Raw genomic sequence first — 21,051 nt, forward strand, 5'->3', positions numbered from 1 at the left:
ACTATTGCTGAATATCCCAGTATCCCACACTTTCCCTATCTCTCTCGCCGCCTCCTGTTTTCTCGGCTGTTGTGCCAGCATCCTGCTGGCTTTTCCCCCATATTCCTAAACCGCCCCCCCCCATTCCCTCCTCAGCTGTCCCACCACCTTACCTGTGGATAGGAGCCCAAATTCTAGCTGCAGTCTCTGACGCTCTTTCAAAAGCCCATCATTCGGAGACTCCGCATATCTCCTGTCCACCTGTAAAATTTTGACTACCAGTCTGTCCAACTCTGCCCGCTCAGCCTTCTCCTTATGGGCCCGAATTGAGATGAATTCCCCCCTGATAAGCGCCTTCAGGGCCTCCCAAACCACCCCTGCCGAAACCTCACCCGTATCATTGATCCTTATATATCCACCAATAGCCTCCCTCACACGCCTCCTCCTCTGCTAGCAGCCCCACATCCAACCTCCATTGCGGGCACTGGGCCTTGCCTTTGCTAACTTGTAAGCCCACCCAGTTGGGGCGTGGTCTGACACCACTATTGCTGAATATTCAGCATCCACCACCTCAGCCAGCAGCGTCTTATCCATAACAAAATAATCTATCTGGGAATACACCTTAGGGAGTAGAACGAGTATTCCTTACTCCTCGGCCTCCCAAATCTCCACGGATCGACCCCCCCCCCCCCCAAAGCTTGGATCCAGGACCGTATTGAAATCTCCCCCATAATCCGTCGATGTGAATCTAGGCCCAGTACCCGTCTCGCCAACTCAACGTCGTCCCAGTTCGGGGCATATATATTTACCAATACCATAGCCATTCTCTCCAGCTTCCCACTAACCATAACCCCTTGGGTCTGGTTCGATATTTCCCACCTCGCATGCCACCCACCTATTAACCAAGATCACAACCCCCTTGTTTTAAAGTCAATCCCCGAATGGAACACCTGTCCAACCCATCCCTTCCTTAACCTAATCTGATCCCCCACCTTCAGATGTGTCTCCTGCAACATGGCAACGTCCTCCTTCAGTTGTCTCATGTGCGCGAACACATGGACCCTTTTGACTGGCTCCTTCAATCCCTGAACGTTTCACATGACTAGCCTGGTCAGGGGGCACCCCACCCCCCTCCCCTGACGATCAACCATAACCTCTCCTATGCCAGTGTTCAGCCCATATCCTGCACCTCCCCTGTCCCGCCATCAGGCAACTACCGTCATCAACCCTTCTTCTCCTCCTCCACTTTGAAAGTGCCCTCCCCGTCAGCAGTATATTCCCGCACCCCCCCCACCCACATCAATCTTCAGCTCACCCCCCACTTTGCTTCTGTGAACTAACCCGCCCAGCTAGCCTGGCAGCCCCTGCACATGGCGCCTAGCATACTACCCCCACTGATTCCCTTCCCCCGTGGTTAATGCAAACAGTCAAAACAAAGGCAAGAAGTAAAAACAAACAATACCTCCCAAGGTCCAAACACAGAGACCCACCCCTCTGCCCCCAGATCCTGGTACATGCTAATCTCGATGCCTTCCCAGGTGCATCGCCTCGTCTGCCTGGCCCACTTCATGATACGTTCCTTATCTTGGAACCGATGCAATCGTACCACCATTGCCCTTGGCGGCTAGCCCCCCCTGGGGCTTGCGCATCAGCACCCTGTATGTCGATCCAACTCCAATGGCCTTTCAAATGCACCTTCCCCAAGCAGCTTCTCCAGCATCTTCCCAACATACGCATCAACATCCGTTCCTTCACTCCCCTCCGGCAACTCCACGATCCGGATGTTCTGCTTACGAGAACGGTTCTCCAAGTCCTCCACTTTCTCCAGCAGTTGCTTCTGCTGGTCTCACATCAGTCCCATCTTAGCTGCCATCGAGGTGGACTGTTCCTCATGTTCCCCCACCAGCTCCTGCAACCTCTGGATCGCTTGTCCCTGGGCTGCCAGTCTTGTCTCCACGCGGTCAACCACCACCTTGATCCAAGTCCACCGCCCGGGCAGGTCCTCCAAACTTTCCTTCCGCTGCTAGGTAAACGTCTTGTTCAAGAAGCTCACCAACTGCTTCATCGCCCACTGGGCTGGCAGGGCCGCTCCCTGCCCCTGCCCATCCACCATCTCCACGTGCGTTCCCCGCTCCTCACGCGCCTCAACCAACTGGTTTTCTTTTTCTGGGCACTTCTGGTCCACAGCTCCATAAACTAGGGGTCAATCTCTTCTGCTCTCACTCCTCCACCTTTTTCCTCCAAACTGCCTGCTACAAACCGGGGTAAAGACCACCATGAGCGGGAGCTGCCAAATATGCGACCACTCATTCCATGGCCGCCACCGGAAGTCTCAGATAGTAATATTTTCAATAGATATTTAAATAACAAAAGTTAACACATTAAACAATGGTTCTGTCGATAGTGAACCGGGGAATCAAGAGTAAGATGACCGAGGAATTGAACAGATATTTTGCCTTAACAAAAACAAAATACTAGACGATCTCCACAGGTCTGACAGCATCTGTGGAGATAAAAAGGAGCTAACGTTCTGTGGAGAGAAAAGGGAGCTAACGTTTCAAGTCTGGATGACTATCTCAAAGCATTTTGCAAGTATTTTGCATTGGTTATCAATAGAAGCAACATCCCAGCAGTAGCTGTAAATCTGGAAATGGAAGGGAAGGAGGAACTCTGAAAATTATAATCAACAGGGAAGTGGTATTGAGCAAATAGATAGAGCTGCGGCTGACAAATTCCTGGGTGCTGATGGACCTCCTTCTAGAATCTTAAATGAAGTGGTTAGCGAGATAGATGATGTGCTGTTTTAATTTTCTAAATTTTCTGGATTCAGAGACGGTGGCATCAGTTTGGAAAAATAGCAAATATGACTACTTTATTCAGAATTGAGGCAGACAGAAAATAGGAAACTACAAGCCAGTTATTTTAACATGTCATAGGGAAAATGTTAAAAGCTAGTATTAAAGATGTTACTGCATGGAACATGGAAACAGTTACAGTAATCAGCAGAATAATCATGTTTAATCAATCATTTTGGAGTTCTTTGAAGGAGTCCTATGTACTGTAGATAAAAGGAAACTAGTGGATCTATTATACATGGATTTCCAGAAGACATTTGATAAGGTGCCACAATAAAGGGTATTGCAGAAAATTTGCAGGGATAGAAGATTGACTAGCTGACAGGAAATAGAGAAACAGAGAACAAACAAACAAAGAACAAAGAAATGTATAGCACAGGAACAGGCCCTTCGGCCCTCCAAGCCCGTGCCGACCATGCTGCCCGAGAGGGCAAGCATAACCATTTTCTGGTTGGCAGGATGTAACAATTGGGGTACCACAGAGATCAGTGCTGGGGCTTCAACTTTTTACAATTTATATAAATGACTTGAGTGAAGGGGCTGCAGATATGGTTGTGAAAAATGCTGATGACACAAAGATAGGAAGGAAAGTAAGTTGTGAAGAGGACATAAGGAAACTACAATGGGACATAGATTAACTGAATGTGCAAATATTTGTCAAATGGAGTATGACGTGGGCAAATGTGACATTGTCCATTTTGGCTGTAAGAATTAAAAATAAACCTTTTGGGGTATGGGGGGGGGGATTGTCTGGGTCTGCCAGCCAGGGGAATAAAGATGGCCCAGACAATTGGGCATGTTGCAAAAAAGGGGTTTCACACCTGGCGTCAAACCTGTTGCAAGTCTTCCTACTGACCCCCAACGCGGCTCCTCCCCAGACCTGGTGGGAACACGCAAATATATAATTAAACCTAATTTTAATACAATTATCGGGCTGGACACCCGATTCTCCTGGCATCCCAGAAGTTCCGCAGCCATGAATTGGTGCAAGTCCTGAGAAGCGGGACCTGGCGGCTTGCACTCAAGAGGGGCGGGGGGAAAGGGGTGCGTACTCTCCCTCTACCTGCTTCCAGGGTGCCGAAGGGATCCTTAAGCGAAAGTGGGGGTCGGGGAGGATGTTTAGGCTGGGTTGGAAGTGCTCGGGTCAGGGGTGTTTCCTGGGATGGGAGCCATTTGATTGGTCTTCACATCCGCAGCCTTTGAACCATTTAAATTGTCTGTCAGCATAGCAAGATAAAAGATCTCTGAAAATAAAGTTAAATGCGGGGATTCTCCAGAGCTGTCCGCTAACCGCAGGTTTCGCGATGGCCCACTGAATCCCGCATCGGGCCAAAATCAGGATTTGCTCCTGCCGTCAAACCGGTCGCATGCCTCCTGGCCCACCCCGCCTGCCATAATGGGTGTCCTGAAGTCCCCATTGAGCTTCCTACCCCAACCGGTGGGAACACGCAGAAAGCTCATTCGAGCTGTTTAATGTCTAATTGACGGGCAGGATGTTCTGATTCATGCCAGCTGGGATGCTTCTGAGCCCCCCCCCCCCAGCCGAGAGTCCCGCTGGTGTGAATTGATGCAAGTCCTGGGGAATGTGGACCTGGCGGCTTGCAGTCAGAGAGGTTGCAAGGGCGTTAGTACCATCCCTACAATTACCTCCAGGGTGCGGAGGGGTTCGTTCATGGGAGGGGCGGGTTTGTGCTGGGCTGCAGGGGCTTAGGTCAGGGGACTTCCTTGAGATGGGGGTAATTTGGTTGCTCACCCATCTGCAGCCTTTAAATTCTTTAAACAGTCACTCAGATTTTCCCATAATAAAGTGAAAGTTATGGGGTCTGTACCCCTAAACACTTTAAAATGTCTGTTAGTGTGCCAAGTTTAATGGTCTGTGAGGTGAAGATAAAAGTAATCCGTTTAAACTGATGGAAACCTTTGAAGTGGTTTTCTCACAGTCAATTTAATTGCCCTTAGTTTGGAAGCCTCTTTGTATATCTAGAAGGCTGGAAGTTTTGAATTGAATTGTTTACATTTTATTTCACACCAGTACCTGCTAAAAGCTTTTTGATTGGTCAGTCGATATTGTTTCAAAGGCGAGATATGGATTGTTTATTTATATAGCTCTGCAGCGATTAACTCAGGGGAGTTGTTTTTTTTAAACAAGGCTGCGTCTTTGTTCTCAAGTGCTTCCTTAGAAAGAGCAGAAATTGAATGTAAACAATGCAGTTTAAAGTCTTTGGGCTTCTAGACATACACACGAGCTAGAAAAAGATAAAGGGCAATGAACGTGACCGTGATTAAACTACTTTAAAGGTTTTCACCACATTAAGGGAAGACATTTACATTCATCTCACAGTTCTTTCATCTTGACATTCTGACACAGTTTAAAGGCTATAGATGGGAAGACCAGTCAAACAATCCCTATCCCAGGAAAACCCCTCGACCTGAGCACAACCCCCCCCCTCCCCCCATGAAGGATCCATTCTGCACCCTGGAATAAAATGTAGGGAGGGTACTCAACGCCCTTGTCCCCACTGAGTATAAGGTGCCAGGTTGACACTGCAGAGAGACGGGTCCTGAAGGGGAGGGCTGGTTGGGGGGGCTTGTCAGTGGTTCAGAGGGGGTGGGTGGCTGCAACAGGATTTTGAGATCAGAGTGCCCTTTAAAAAAAGGTGCCCTAAACTCTTGAGGAGCAGGACCTGTCGGTGGGTTTAGGCCCTGCCTCTCTCAGGGCCAATATAAAGCCCTAACATGTGAAAATAAATTTCTACGTATCATTGAATAACATGTCAGCGTCACTCCTTGTGCCAACAGGAAACGATCCTGGTTCCCTGCTGGAGGGAGCAGTTGGTCTTCAAACGGGAGAATCAAGGCTATTATCTAAGTTGTGAGAGATTGCAAAGCTCTGAGATTCAGAGGGATCTAGGTGTCCTTGTGCATGAATCACAAATTGCTAGTAGTTTGCTGCAAATAATTAGGAAAGCTGGTGGGATGTTATCATTTATTGCGAGGAGAATTGATTACAAATGTAGGGAGGTTAAACTTCAATTGTGGGACCGCATCTGGCATACTTTGAACAGCGTGGTCTCCTTATTTAAGGAAAGGTGTAAATGCATTATAAGCAGTTCAGAAAAGGCTTACTTGGTTGTCTTATGAGGGAAGGTTGGACAGATTGGTCTTAAATCCACTGGAGTTTAGAAGATTAAGAGGTGACTTGATTGAAACATACAAAATCCAGAGGGATCTTGACAGGGTGGATCTGGACAGAATCTGAAACTGGGGGTCACAGTTTAAAATGTGCTCACTTAAGACCGAGATGAGAATTCTTTTCACTTCGAGGGTTGATAGTCTTTGGAACTCTCTAGTTGAAAAGGTGGTGGAAGCAGAATCTTTGAATATTTTTAAGGTAAAGCTGGATAGATTCTTATTTAACAAGGGGGTAAAGGGTTATCAGGGGTAGACAAGAATGTGGGGTTCAGGTTCCAATCAGATCAGCCATGATCTTACTGAATGGCGGAGCAGGATTGAAGGGCTTAGTGGCCTACACCTCCTAATTCGCAGGTTCGTGTCTTGTTTATGTGGAATATGATTGTGTGCGTGTATTCCATTGTGAAGTTAGGATGTATTAAATGCAGGTTTACATTCCAAACATATCAGTTAGATTGGTGATCTTTCCAGCTCCTTGTATCGCTGACATTCTTGATTCACTGGTATTGCATAACCTGACATAGAATTAATGTTATAGACTTCTACTGAAGGGCCATAAGAGGTCTTCAGGGTAAGGTTTACAGCTTATTGAGTGTAAAATAAATAAAGTAACTTTGTAGTTCTTGGTCCGAAGAGAACTGTAAAACTGATTATCGTGGTCTGTTGCCAGGAATCCAGACAGCATTGTGCCTCTTGAATCTTTGTTTGAAATTGGCACAGCGTGAGATCAGGATGAGGAGCATATTTGTATGTGTTTTGGTACAGTGCTATGTGTATCTTAGGCTGCTGCATAAAATTACTGGGGTTGTGTTTAACACTATCATTTATATGCCAGATTAATTATTGTGCAAAACTGAACTGTAAATTAATGATTGGAACAGTAGATATTTTGTAAACAGCTGGCAATGTGTAATGGGCAAATCTAATAACCAGTCTTTACTGATGGAAGAAGCATTTCCCCTAATGTCATAACATTCAAGGCTATGGGCCAAGTGCTGGCAATGGGATTAGGTAGGCAGGTCAGGTGTTTTTCATGCTTCGGTGCACACTTGAAGGGCTGAAGTGCTTCTGTGAACTGGGCCGTTTTCCTCACTCCACAATGATTTTGGCCTTTTCCAGGGCAAGATGCTCCCAAGCATCTCATTTCCACTGTCAGAGATTCTTTACTGATGTTCTGCAGTATATTGTCAATGACTCCAGGCCTGTTAAAATAGTACTCACCCTATTCAGACTTTACTTCCTGTCATCCTTCCCAGCATAACTGGTTTCTGGAATCTGCAAAAGCTGTAGATTTTATTCAAATGGGTAGCCTTGCCCAAATTTAGAATGGGCAAATCAGCCATTTGTTGAATAAAGCTCCAGCTGCTTTTAAAAATGTAAAAGTATCAAACTATGTAAATCAGAAAACAACATAAAACAAAAGCAAAATTCTGGAAATCTGAAATTAAAACAAAGAATGCTAGAAATACTCGGCATGTCAGGCAGCATCTGTGGAGAGAGAAAAGCAGGGTTAACATTTCAGATCAATGAAAGATCATCAACATGAAAAGGTAACTTTCTCTCTACAGATGCTGACCGCTTGCTGAGTATTTACAGAAAACCTAACAGGCAGGATTTTCCAGTCATCCCCATCCTGAGACCGGAAATTTCCACCTGAGGTCAACGGACCTATAAATGATGCTTCAGATTGCCCGTCCCGTCCCGCGATGATTCCTGTCTTGTGTGGGGCCGGAAAATGTACTCTCAACATGTTGGATGCAAACCGATGAAGTGGGGAAACACCAAAGAGGTTAAGCAGATGAAAAGGGTAGTTACAGAAAAAGAAAACTGTTAGCAAAATGGTTACAGCAGAGAGAAACTGTGTGAAAGCCAGTGAAAAGATAAAAATAAAGCTTGACAGACAAACTGAAGAGTTGGTAGAAATTGAGAGAACTACCATGGTGGATTCTGCACCGGCGGGATGCTCCATTTTGCCGGCAGCCCGGGGATTTTCCAACGGCGTGGAGCTGCCCGATAATGGGAAACCCCATGACCGGCCGGCATAACGGAGCATCCCGCCAGCGGAGTGAAACTGAAACCAAAGAGAAAATGCTGGAAAATCTCAGCAGATGTGGCAGCATCTGTAGGGAGAGAAAAGAGCTAACGTTTCGAGTCCAGGTGACCTTCTTGATAAAAGGTCATCTGGATTTGAAACGTTGGCTCTTTTCTCTCCCTACAGATGCGACCAGACCTGCTGAGATTTTCCAGTATTTTCTCTTTGGTTTCAGATTCAAGCATCTGCGGTAATTTGCTTTTATCCAGGGTGAAAAGGAAATGTGGCGGGACGGAGAAACCTGTCCCATGTATTTTTATCTGAGCTATACCATAAGAGGTTTGACCAGCATGTGTGTTGAATGTACCAATAACAATACATTCAGAAATGTATCCAATTTATTTAATGTTTTGGAAGATTTATCAATCCTAAATATGACTTGCCATTATGGAAGGGTCATTGTGATTAACTTCAGTATCATGGCAATCCTGTTGTTAAATTAATTCTCTTTATTCACTTGTAGCTTCTCCCTTGATCTCATGAAGCTTTCATTTAATTAAAAATCATTGAGGTCAGTTAATTAATTGTTCCTTGTGATTTCTGCTTTCCTAGGCATATGCCTCTGGATGTGACATAGTGATTCTTGGAAGTGACTTTGAATGTGTTCAGATCATCCCTGGTGCTAAGCATGGAAATATCCAAGTGGGCTGTGTGGAATGTTCCCTTCAGCAAGGCAGGGTATGATTTTCATTTTGATTATTCCCAGTAATGTATTAATGAAGGTTTACATCTGTTTTACATTGTATAAAGAACTGTTCTAAGTGTGCTAAATGCAGTGCAGAATCCAATTAAATGTTCATTAATGTATATTTTATGATTTTGTTTTATATGAGAAGTGTGTAATATTGTAACACTACCTAAGAGTTCCAGTAGAACCTGTCAGGACACATTCTTTAGGTCCAGAGAGTTTAGCTGTGGATATGCAGAGATCAGCCCGCATGCGGGGCAGCTACATTTCTGCAGAAATACTGGTGACGTTTAACCATGTGAAACTGTAGTTTACCTGACCAGATAACTGGTAAGCTTCTTACAAAGAACAAAGAGCAATACAGCACAGGAAGAGACCCATCAGCCCTCCGAGCCTGCACCGATCATGTTGCCTGTCTAAACTAAAACCTTCTGTACTCCAGTGTCCATATCCCTCTATTCCATCCCATTCATTTATTCGTCAAGATGCCTCTTAAATGTCATTATCGTATCTGCTTCCACCATCTCCCCAGCAGAGTGTTCCAGGCACTTGCCATCCTCTGTGTAAAAAAAAAACAACAAAAAAAACAACTCTCACTCACACCTTAAACCTGTGTCATCTAGAAATTGACTTTTCCACCCTGGGATAAAGCATCTGACTATCCACTCTGTCCATGTTACTCATAATTTAGTAAACCTCTATCAGGTCGCCTGTCAACCTCTCGTTCCAGTGAAGACAATCCGAGTTTATCCAACCTCTCATATCTAATACCCTCCAGACTAGGCAACGTCTTCTGTACCCTCTCCAAAGCCTTCTGGCAGTGTGGTCACCAGAGTTGTATGCAATGTTCCAAATGTCACCAAACTAAGGTTCTGTACAGCTGCAGCATGACTTGCTAATTTTTATATTCAATGCCCCAACTGATGAAGGCAGGCGTGTCTTCTTGACTACCGTAGCCACCTGAGTTTCCACTTTCAGTGGTCTGTGGACCTGTTCACCCACAAAGAGCCGGCTCATCCTCGCCCTTGTGAGGTGTGCTCTATATACCACCTTCAGCTGTATCAGCCCCAACCTCACGCACGAGGTGGAGACGTTCACTCTCCAGGGCACCTCGCACCAGAACCCCTCCTCCATACCCTCTCCCAACTCTTCCTCCCACTTTGCTTTGATCCCTTCCAGTGGTGCCTTCTCCTCTTGTAAAATAGCCCCATAAACAGTCAAAACTACCCCCTTCTCCAGTTCCCCTGTCGTCAGCACCTCCTCCAGCAATGTGGAGGCCAGCTCCACTGGGAAGCTCTGTATCTCCTTCCTGGCAAAATTTCGAACCTGCATGTATCTAAACATTTCCCGCTGCTCCAGCCCATACTTCGCTCCCAGCTCCTTCAAATGTCATCCACAAAGTTACTAATCAGACCAGCTACATTTCCCTCCAAATCATTTATATATACTACGAACAACAAAGGTCCCAGCATTGATCCCTGCAGAACACCACTAGTCACAGGCTTCCATTCAGAAAAGCACCCTTCCACTGCGATCCTCTGTCTTCTATGACCGAGCCAGTTCTGTATCCATCTTGCCAGCTCACCTCTGATCCTGTGTGACTTCACCTTTTGTACCAGTCTGCCATGAGGGACCTTGTCAAAGGTTTTACTGAAGTCCATGTAGACAACATCCACTGCCCTTCCTTCCATCAATCACCTTCGTCACTTCATCAAAAATCCCGATCAAGTTAAGTGTTTTCAGAATCCCAGCCTTCAGTAAACCAAGATGGCTACTTTATCATGTGTCCTTGGCTAGAGTTCAGCATGTTTGCAAAGCTCAAATATTGAAGTAACAATTCTGCCCTGGTGGGTTAACTTGCACCAGAACTTCTATCATCAGTTCTGTCATTTTGGACCCATCAGTACCCTAAATAGTGTTCACCCCCTTCCTGGCAGGTTTTCATATTAGTTCATTTATGTGGTGGGACTTTGCCTATGCGAATGATCCTTTATAAGCAGCATGGTGAGCTGCACAATTTACCATAACATGTAGACGTACATTGCCATGATCCTGCTGACAACAGCATGGATATATTCTGCATTGAATGGTATATCCAGGAATTGGAGTTTTAGCTTGCTTCATTTCAACCCAATCAAGATAAATATAAACCTTGCATTTATGAGCATGTGGTCTCATACAAAGTCTCCAAGAAATGTCTTTCAGCAGCTGTTGTCTCCTGATCAGTTATACAACAGTGCAAACGAAGAACCCACACAGTATCTGGTGTTGTTTTTTCTTCTCTTAATGAAATAATTACTGTTTAGTACATGTGAATCATTGAAAGTTTAATTTCAAATAGATATAAGGAATGTGACTATTTCACATGTTAAACCTCAGTGATATTTTGTAATATGCACACTGAAGTGAAATTGTAGTGCTAGAAATTGGTGTGACCTCTATTATGTTCACATGACTAAAATCATGAGATCAGTGAATAAATAGCTTTAATTGTGTCATTTTTAGATTGCTGCTTCCTATGGGAACACTGTTTGCATTTTTGAACCAGTACCAGTAAGCCATTACAAAAGAAAACTTGTAAGTATTCCCACTTACTCCCAACTATACTCCTTTAAAGAAAAAGTGCAGTACAATCCTTTGTTAATTTATATTGAGGGTGATCTATTATTAGTTAACTTCCTGTAAATTTAGACTGCAATAATAAATTATCTAATTCAATGGGCAAGATCCTCCGGTAATTCACACCGGCAGGATCTTCTAGTCCCACCGACTGTGCTCCCAACGGCGTGGGTGGATTCCATCAGAAATTCCATTGACGGCGGGACCAAAAGATTCCCCAGGGGCTAACACCCGGTGCCGAGAAACATGCCACTGGCAGGTCAGAGAATCTCGTCCAATCTCTTCAGCTTTGGTTTCTTCACGTATGTGGCAAGATTGGAAAATAGAAAATGACACATACAGAAAATAAACAATTCCAATCTTCGTTTTAATGTTATATTTTAATCTAGGTGAGTTGTATTACTCCAAAATAAAATATTTTTCAAAGTCACTGGGAGAGTCTTTGGGTGTGATTCTCCTGAAAGATTTCGAAATGTGGTAGCGAGCAGGAACTATCGTGAGCTTCCCGGCGCTTGGCCTAGCAAGGCCGGCATGCTATTCAATGTTAATTGGTCCACTTAACGAATCCCCACAGGCTTCTCGTTGCAAATGAAGGCTTGGAAGCCAATTCGCCGGCACCACGCTCGCCAGTCAGCCAGCCAACCCCCCCCCCCCCCAGCTCTTGCCAGCTCGCAACAATGGTTGAGACCGGCCCCAAGATCCAAGATTCGGGGATGCAGATCTGGCCAGGCTCCTAAACGCAATTGAAGCCAGGAGGGATGTCCTGTTCCCCTAAGGGCCCAGAAATCAGTCACAGGGCAGCCAGTGCTGCCTGGGATGAGGTGGCGGTGGCTGTGAGTGCCAGGAGTGTGACCAGGAGGAACGGCCTTCAGTGCCGGAAAAGGCCAACAACCTACACTCGGCAGTACGAGTGGAGACCTTTCCTTCCCCTCCCCCTTCCCCAACTCTCCATGTGACCCCCAACCACTTGTGAACCACGCGTGTGGCTAACAATGCCCTGTCTGTGTCTACTCAGGGAAAAACTATCCTATAACAGTCGGTAGAGATCCCCGACTGGTGGTGGGGTCTTGGACATAAGAAACCTCACCCCCTTTGAGGAGTGGGCCCTGGAGGTGACTGGGATGGTTGAGGACCGAGCGGCTACCAACGTGGAGGCTGGCAGGCGCTGCAGAGGTGAGGAACCACCGGGCTCCACTGGACAACCTGTCAAGCGTGAGTTGTTATTGCCTTACTGACTGACCCATCCCTCCCACTGACCACATGTCCATTCTCCCGCAGGTCCTCCAGCCGATGGCGACTGCCCATCCCAGGTGGCCCCCACTCCAGCCTCCCAGAGGGGAGCTCCGAGGAAAACACGATCGAGACGTCACAGCTGTCATCCCACCCCCCACCAGCACAGATACACAGACCTCGGTGAGAAATATTAGTGGTCAGGCCTATGGGGCACAATCTGGCGAGCACCACACAGTTGCTGATGCACATCAGGTGGAGACAGTAACACCCAAGTGAGTGAGCAGTCAGAGGTCTGCTAGATTCCAGAACCCAGCTAAGTCCCAACCTGATGCTTAGCCTTGGAAGAGATAATCCAGGAGCTGATGGAGATGATAGGGAGCAGTTAGGACATTCAGAGGGAGATGTCAGCGACACTCCAGCAGATCCACGGCTGATTGGAGGAGTCCTATAGGCTAAAGGTGCAGGAGATGTCGCCGGCAAACCATGGCACCGAGGCCAACACTGAAAGGGTGGCAACCGCAGTGGAGAGCCTGATGCACAACGTCGGCACCATTAGTGAAGGTGTCCAAGGCTTCGCGCAGTAGGTGACGGCCATGGCTGAGGGTTTCGGCAGAATGTCCGCCTCGCTGGGGGATGTGATCCAGTACCAGGCTGACCTTGATGAGGTGCTGTGGGAAATGTCCCGCTCTCAGATGGGAATGGGTGAGGTGCTGCGGAGCTTGTCCCAATCGCAGATGGGCATTGCCAAGGCACTGCTGAGCATGTCCCAGTCACTGAGGAGCATCACAGGGCGTTGACACGATGGTGCAAACTATGGGGAACCGCCAAGGCTGACCGAGCCAGATGGTGCAGGGGCAGCTGGAGCTCAAACCAGCTGCCCCTCCGTCCAAGGTGAACCCCAGGGCCCTATGGACACCGAGCAGGAGCAGAATGCTGAGTGTCAATTCAGACCTGTCCCATGGAGTGGCAACGGTAGCCACCAGCTCCCCCGAGTTAACCCCTCGGAGAGCCTGCGTCTCGCAGCCAGCACGTGCACAGGGCGGCAAGGCTGTGCATGTGCCGCCGACAAGTGAGCTGGGGCCCTCTGTCCCCCAGAGGACGCCCGCCAGGGCCATCGAAGTGACGGGATAAGGTAAGCAGCAGCCGCCATCACTTAATCTTTATTAGTGTCACAAGTAGGCTGACATTAACACTGCAATGAAGTTACTGTGAAAATCCCCTAGTAGCCACACTACAGCGCCTGCACAGAGGGAGAATTCAGAATGTTCAATTCGCCTTACAAGCACGACTTGTGGGAGGAAACCGGAGCACCCGGAGGAAATCTACACAGACACGGGGAGAATGTGCATACTCCGCAAAGACAGTGACCTAAGCCGGGAATCAAACCTGGGTGCCTGGTGCTGTGAAGCAACAATGCTAACCGCTGTGCTACCCTGCTGCCCATGTGCATCCTGGCGACACACCTAGATGCGGAGGTAGGAAAGCAAAGCATTTCCTGGATCATTGAGTGCACCGGGGAGTGGATTATTGGATTGGGGTGGGGGGGAGATTGGGATGGAGTGGGGGAGGGGATTGTGGTGGGGCGGGAGGGGTGGAAGAGGATTGGGGGGGAGCGGACCAGTGGGGAATGTTACACACAATCAACACCCTTGTGCACAACCAGTATGGTGCCTCTGTCACTTTCTTCACAATGCAGGCCAACCTCCGAATCCTTGGCCCATCTGTCCAGGCAACCTCCCCTCGCTGGACACACACGTGCAGGTGATGAAATGAAAATCCCTTATTGTCACAAGTAGGCTTCAAATGAAGTTACTGTGAAAAGGCCCCGAGTCGCCACATTCCGGCGCCTGTTCGGGGAGGCTGTTACGGGAATTAAACCGTGCTGCTGGCCTGCCTTGGTCTGCTTTCAAAGCCAGCGATTCAGCGGTTCCTCCCGGGGCTTGTCCTCCAGCCCCCTGCTGGTCCGGCGCCGCCTCATCATCCTCTTCCTCCTCCTCTCGAGGTGGCCACAAGTTCCTCATCACCAACCTCCAGCTCGTCGCCTCACTGATGTGCGAGGTTGTGCAGGGCACAGCAGACCACCACAGAGCAGGCGACCCTCTGGGGAGTGGACTGGAGTCCATTGCTGGAGCGGTCGAGGCATCAGAACCGCCTCTTAAGGATTCCGATGCACCGCTCAATCACAGCCCGGGTCTCCGCTTCGGTCTCCGACCTCTGTACTGGCGTCGTTAGCCAGGGCCTCAGTGAGCACCCCTTGTCCGCCAAGAATCAGCCGCCCATCCTGGGCAGCCCCAGGATGTAGCTGTCATGGACACACTCTCCGGGAAGCATGTATACATGTGCATGATCTTCATCTGGTGGTTGCACATGATTTGTATGTTGAAGGAGTGGAACCCCTTTCTGTTAACGTTGGGCATTCCCAGATGGTGCAGTGAGCTCAGGGCTATATGCATGCCATCTATGACTCTCAGGACCTGGACTGGCGATGGTGGAGAAACCTGCTGCCCGGGCAATGTTTTGGGTTTGACCCATGTCAAAGTTGATGTAGTTTTCCGCCCGGGTAAACAGGGCATCCGTGACCTGTTGGATTCACCTGTGGTCTGCGAGATGCCACACATGTCCCTGCTCGAGCTCTAGAATGATCCCGAGGTGTAAAAGTTCAGAGCTGCGGTGACCTTGGACGGCCACGTGGAGCAAGTGCCTTCCTCCTCCATGTGGTGCCAAGTCTGCGAGGACATGGCACAGATGCCGCACCGTCTCCTTGTTGAGGCGGAGCTTCCTGACCACACGTTGTCTGTTATCTGTTCAAGCGAGCAGCAATGCCTGTACACCGTGAGCTGTTCCGGGACTCCCCTTCTGGGTCCCTGATGGCGGCCGGGTCCACAGTGTGGCGCGGGGTCTGGTACATGGTCTGCCGCCTCGAGCATCTGCAGATGCTGCTGCGACCACCGTCTATGACTTCTGGCTGTCCGGCCTGGCAGCAACACCAAGCTCTGGGTCCAAAATCCATTCCATAGCATTTAATATCTGTAAGGTGTTGGGAGGGGATGTTAGACTGACAAATAGTGGTTGCTCCCATCCCGGGATCCTCCATTTCCCCCACTGATTGCCCCAACCACCTCTCCCCCCAACCCCGGAACGCCTTGCCCACGTACACCCGGCCACAGTGGGCCCCCTCATTGAACCCCAGAAAGAAGAACCAGGCAATGTGCCTCAATGATTACCGTCCAGTGGCCCTGACTTCAGTCGAAATGAAGTGCTTCGAGAGGTTGATCATGAAGCGCATCACCTCCATACTTCCAGAACGCCTTGATCCACTGCGATTCGCATACCGTTGCAACCGGTCCACATCAGACGCCATTTCCCTGGCCCTACACCCATCCCTAGAGCATCTCGAAAACAAGGACTCCTACATCAGACTCCTATTTATTGACTACAGCTCCGCCTTCAACACCATAATCCCAGCCAAGCTCATATCAAAGCTCCAAAACCTAGGACTTGGCTCCCCACTCTGCAACTGGATCCTCGATATTCTGACCAACAGACCACAATCAGTAAGAATGAACAACTCCTCCTCCACAATAGTCCTCAACACCGGGGCCCGGCAAGGCTGCGTACTTAGCCCCCTACTCTACTCCCTGTACACACACGACTGCATGGCAAAACTTGGTTCCAACTCCATCTACAAGTTTGCTGACGATACGACCATAGTGGGCTGTATCTTGAATAACGACGAGTCCGAATACAGGCGGGAGATAGGGAACCTAGTGGAGTGGTGTAGCGACAATAATCTCTCCCTCAATGCCAGCAAAACTAAAGAGCTGGTCATTGACTTCAGGAAGCGAAGTACTATACACACCCCTGTCAGCATCAACGGGGCCGAGGTGGAGATGGTTAGCAGATTCAAATTCCTAGGGGTGCACATCTCCAAAAATCTGTCCTGGTCCACCCACGTCGCTGCTACCACCAAGAAAGCACAACAGTGCCTACTCTGCCTCAGGAAACTAAGGAAATTCGGCATGTCCACATTACCCCGTACCAACTTTTACAGATGCACCACAGAAAGCATCCTATTGGGCTGTATCACAGCCTGGTATGGCAACTGCTCGGCCCAGGACCGCAAGAAACTTCAGAGAGTCGTGAACACCGCCCAGTCCATCACACGAACCTGCCTCCCATCCATTTACTCCATCTACACCTCCCGCTGCCTTGGGAAAGCGGGCAGCATAATCAAAGATCCCTCCCACGCGGCTTACTCACTCTTCCAACTTCTTCCATCGGGCAGGAGATACAGAAGTCTGAGAACACGCACGAACAGACTCAAAAACAGCTTCTTCCCCACTGTCACCGGACTCCTAAATGACCCTCTTATGGACTGGCCTCATTAACACTACACCCTGTATGCTTCATCCGATGCCAGTGCTTATGTAGTTACATTGTATATGTTGTGTTGCTCTATTATGTATTTTCTTTTCGTCCCATGTACTTAATGACCTGTTGAGCTGCTGCTCGCAGAAAAATACTTTTCACTGTACCTCGGTACACGTGACAATAAACCAATCCAATCCAATCCAGACTCTATCTCTGACACCCGCACATAACGTCACCTGGACCGGGCGCTGGTACCCTCTCCGCGGCACCCACCTGCCCTCCACCGTGGACATGTCCCCGGAGATCTGTCCAATTCCCTGGCTGTTCCGATGTTGGCTGCTGCATGTGTGGTGTTCCCTCCCACAGTGTCCAGGCATCACAGTCTGACTGGGTTGCTAGGCAATGACTCCCACATGTTACATGGCCCACCCACCCACGGGAATCCACTTGGGTTGTGTGACGTGTTCACTTAACCATGATTACCAATTCCCTTTTAACCAAGGCTTCAGCCGCAAGGCCAGAGGGTGGGTGAGTGCCATGGGGAGGGGACCAGCACCCGCTCCAGGTGATGTTATTTGCAGCAATGGCTACTCACCTCCCCGGCTCCCCACAGAAGCCCTTCAGCCAGGGACTCATTTTTAAAAAGGAGTGCTACTCAGTGCCACCCAGTTTAGCACGGAATGAGGTGCCGACCATCAAGCACTTAACTATTCTAATCCTGTTGTTCTGTAACCTTGCATGCAATGGCATTTCAAGTGCTGATCCAAATACTTCTTAAAAGCTGAGGGTTCCTGCCTCTACCATCCTTTCAGGCAGTGAGTTCCAGATTCCAACCACCCTCTTGGTGAAAAGGTTTTTCCTCACATCTCCTCTAATTCCTGCCCATTACCTTAAATGCCCCTGGTTATAGATCCTTCCACTAAGGGGAAAAGTACCTTCTGTCCACCCTATCTATGTCTCTCATAATTTAATACACCTCAATCAGGTCGCCCCTCAGCCTTTTCTGCTCCAGGCAAAACAACTCCAGCCTATCCAGTCTCTCTTGATAGCTGAAACGATCCAGCCCAAGCAATAACAGGGGCCTAACCACTGATCCCTGCAACACTCCACTCGTCGCTGCCTGCCACCCAGAAAAAGACTCTGTTTCCTGTGTGTCAACAATTCTCGATCCATGCCAATATATTACCCCCTATGCTTTAATTTTGCCCACTAACCTAATCAGAAAACCTTATGAAAGTCCAAATACACCAAATTCCTGGTTCTCCCTTTTCTATGAGGATTAAGCATGATTCGCCTTTCATAAACCCATGTTGGCTTTGTCCAATCCCATTAATGCTTCTGCTATCATGTCTTTTATAATAGACTTGCACCTTCCCAACTAATTATGTCAGGCTAACTGGCCTTACGACTCTGATCGGCCATTTAATAACATCTTGGCTGATGTGATTGTGACCTCAACTCCACAGTTCCTTCTACCCCCAATAACCTTTCAATTCATTGCTTTGATGTGGCACCTTAGAAAATGCCATCTGGAAATCCAAGTACAGCACATTCACCAGTTCCCCTTTATCCAGAGCACATATGACTCCTTCGAAAAACTCCAATAAATTGGAGCCATGGGGTACAGGTCTCTGGCATAGAGTCTGTCCCTGCTGGTCAGAAGGGAAGGGGGGAGAGGAGTAGAGCACTAGTCATTGGTGACTCTATAGTTAGGGGGATAGTTAGGAGATTCTGTGGGAACGAGAGAGACTCGCGGTTGATGTGTTGCCTCCCAGGTGCCAGGGTCCGCGATGTCTCGGATCGTGTTTTCGGGATCCTTAAGGGGGAGGGGGAGCAGCCCCAAGTCGTGGTCCACATAGGCACCAACGACATAGGTAGGAAAAGGGATAGGGATGTAAGGCAGGAATTCAGGGAGCTAGGGTGGAAATTAAGATCTAGGACAAACAGAGTTATTATCTCTGGGTTGTTACCCGTGCCACGTGCTAGCGAGACGAGGAATAGGGAGAGCAGTTGACCAAGTGGCTACAGGAATTGTGCAGGAGGGAGGGTTTCAGATACCTGGATAATTGGGGCTCATTCTGGGGTAGGTGGGACCTCTACAAACGGGATGGTCTACACCTGGACCAGAGGGATACTAATATCCTGGGGGGGAATTTTGCCAATGCTCTTCGGGAGGGTTTCAACTAGTTCAGCAGGAGTCTGGGAACCTGAATTGTAGCTCCAATATACAGGAGGTTGAGAGTAGTGAGGTCAGGAGTAAGGTTTCTAAGTTGCAGGAGTGTACCGGCAGGCAGTGTGTCTACTTTAATGCCAGGAACATCCGAAATAAGGTGGGTGAACTTGCGGCATGGGTTGGTACCTGGGACGTCGATGTTGTGGCCATTTCGGAGACATGGATAGAGCAGGGACAGGAATGGTTGTTACATGTGCCGAGGTTTAGATATTTCAGTAAGCTCAGAGAAGGTGGTATAAGAGGGGGAGGGGTGGCATTGTTAGTCAAGGACAGTATTATGGTGGCAGAAAGGACGTTCGATGAGGACTCGTCTACTGAGGTGGTTTGGGCTGAGGTCAGAAACAGGAAAGGAGAGGTCACCCTGCTGGGAGTTTTCTATAGGCCTCCGAAAAGTTCCAGAGATGTAGAGGAAAGGATTGCAAAGATGATTCTGGATAGGAGCGAAAGTAACAGGGTAGTTGTTATGGGGGACTTTAACTTTCCAAATATTGACTGGAAACGCTATAGTTCGAGCACGTTAGATGGGTCCTTTTTTGTCCAATGTGTGCAGGAGGGTTTCCTGACACTGTATGTAGATAGGCCAACGAGAGGCGAGGCCATATTGGATTTGGTACTGTGAAATGAACCAGGACAGATGTTAGATTTGGAGGTAGGTGAGCACTTTGGTGATAGTGACCACAATTCGATTACTTTTACTTTAGCGATGGAAAAGGGTAGGTTAGATACCGCAGGGCAAGAGTTATAGCTGGGGGAAAGGCAATTATGATGCGATAAGGCAAGACTTAGGATGCATAGGATGGATAGGGAAACTGCAGGGGATGGGCACAATTGAAATGTGGAGCTGGTTCAAGGAACAGCTACTGCGTGTCCTTGATAAGTATGTCCCTGTCAGGCAGGGTGGAAGTGGTTGCGCGAGGGAACCATGGTTTACTAAATTGTTGAATCACTTGTTAAGAGGAAGAAAGAGGCTTATGTAAAGATGAGACGTGAAGGTTCAGTTAAGGCGCTAGAGCGTTACAAGTTAGCTCGGAAGGACCTAAAGAGAGAGCTAAGAAGAGCCAGGAGGGGACATGAGATGTCTTTGGCAGGTGGGATCAAGGATAACCCTAAAGCTTGCTCTGGATATGTCAGGAATAAAAGAATGACTAGGGTAAGAGTGGGGCCAGTCAAGGACAGTCGTGGGAAGTTGTGCGTGGAGTCCGAGGTGATAGGAGAGGTGCTAAATGAATATTTTTCATCAGTATTCACACAGGAAAAAGACAATGTTGTCGAGGAGAATACTGAGATACAGGCTGCTAGATTAGAAGGGCTTGAGGTTCTTGAGGAGGTGTTAGCAATTCTGGAAAGTGTGAAAATAGATAAGTCCCCTAGGCCGGATGGGATTTATCCTAGGATTCTATGGGAAGCTAGGGAGGAGATTGCTGAGCCTTTGGCTTTGATCTTTATGTCATCATTGTCTACAGGAATAGTGCCAGAAGACTGGAGGATAGCAAATGTTGTCCCCTTGTTCAAGAAGGGGAGTAGAGACAACCCCGGTAACTATAGACCAGTGAGCCTTACTTCTGTTGTGGGCAAAGTCTTGGAAAGGTTGATGAGAGATAAGATGTACAAGCATCTGGAAAGGAATAATTTAATTTGAGATAGTCAACACGGTTTTGTGAAGGGTAGGTCGTGCCTCACAAACCTTATTGAGTTCTTTGACAGGTGACCAAACAGGTGGACAAGGGTAAAGCAGTTGATGTGGTGTATATGGATTTCAGTAAAGCGTTTTATAAGGTTCCCCAAGGTA

At 48.1% G+C, this 21,051-nt stretch overlaps 1 protein-coding gene across 5 annotated transcripts in view; it reads left to right on the top strand.

The window, feature by feature from the left end:
- Nucleotides 1–21,051, top strand: part of dmxl2 (Dmx-like 2) — a 235,865-nt gene that overhangs the window by 45,593 nt on the left and 169,221 nt on the right. For 4 of the 5 annotated variants that reach the window (XM_072470615.1, XM_072470616.1, XM_072470617.1 and 1 more), the window contains exons 2-3: nt 8,671–8,796; nt 11,312–11,383. In XM_072470615.1, coding sequence (XP_072326716.1) covers nt 8,671–8,796; nt 11,312–11,383 — 198 coding nt within the window. Of the gene's footprint in view, nt 1–8,670; nt 8,797–11,311; nt 11,384–12,480; nt 12,599–21,051 lie in introns of those variants that run through there. The other variant, XM_072470619.1, reaches the window with a different exon arrangement.

Source organism: Scyliorhinus torazame, chromosome 12, assembly GCF_047496885.1.
Source record: "Scyliorhinus torazame isolate Kashiwa2021f chromosome 12, sScyTor2.1, whole genome shotgun sequence".
In the NCBI taxonomy this organism is placed as follows: Eukaryota; Metazoa; Chordata; class Chondrichthyes; order Carcharhiniformes; family Scyliorhinidae; genus Scyliorhinus; species Scyliorhinus torazame.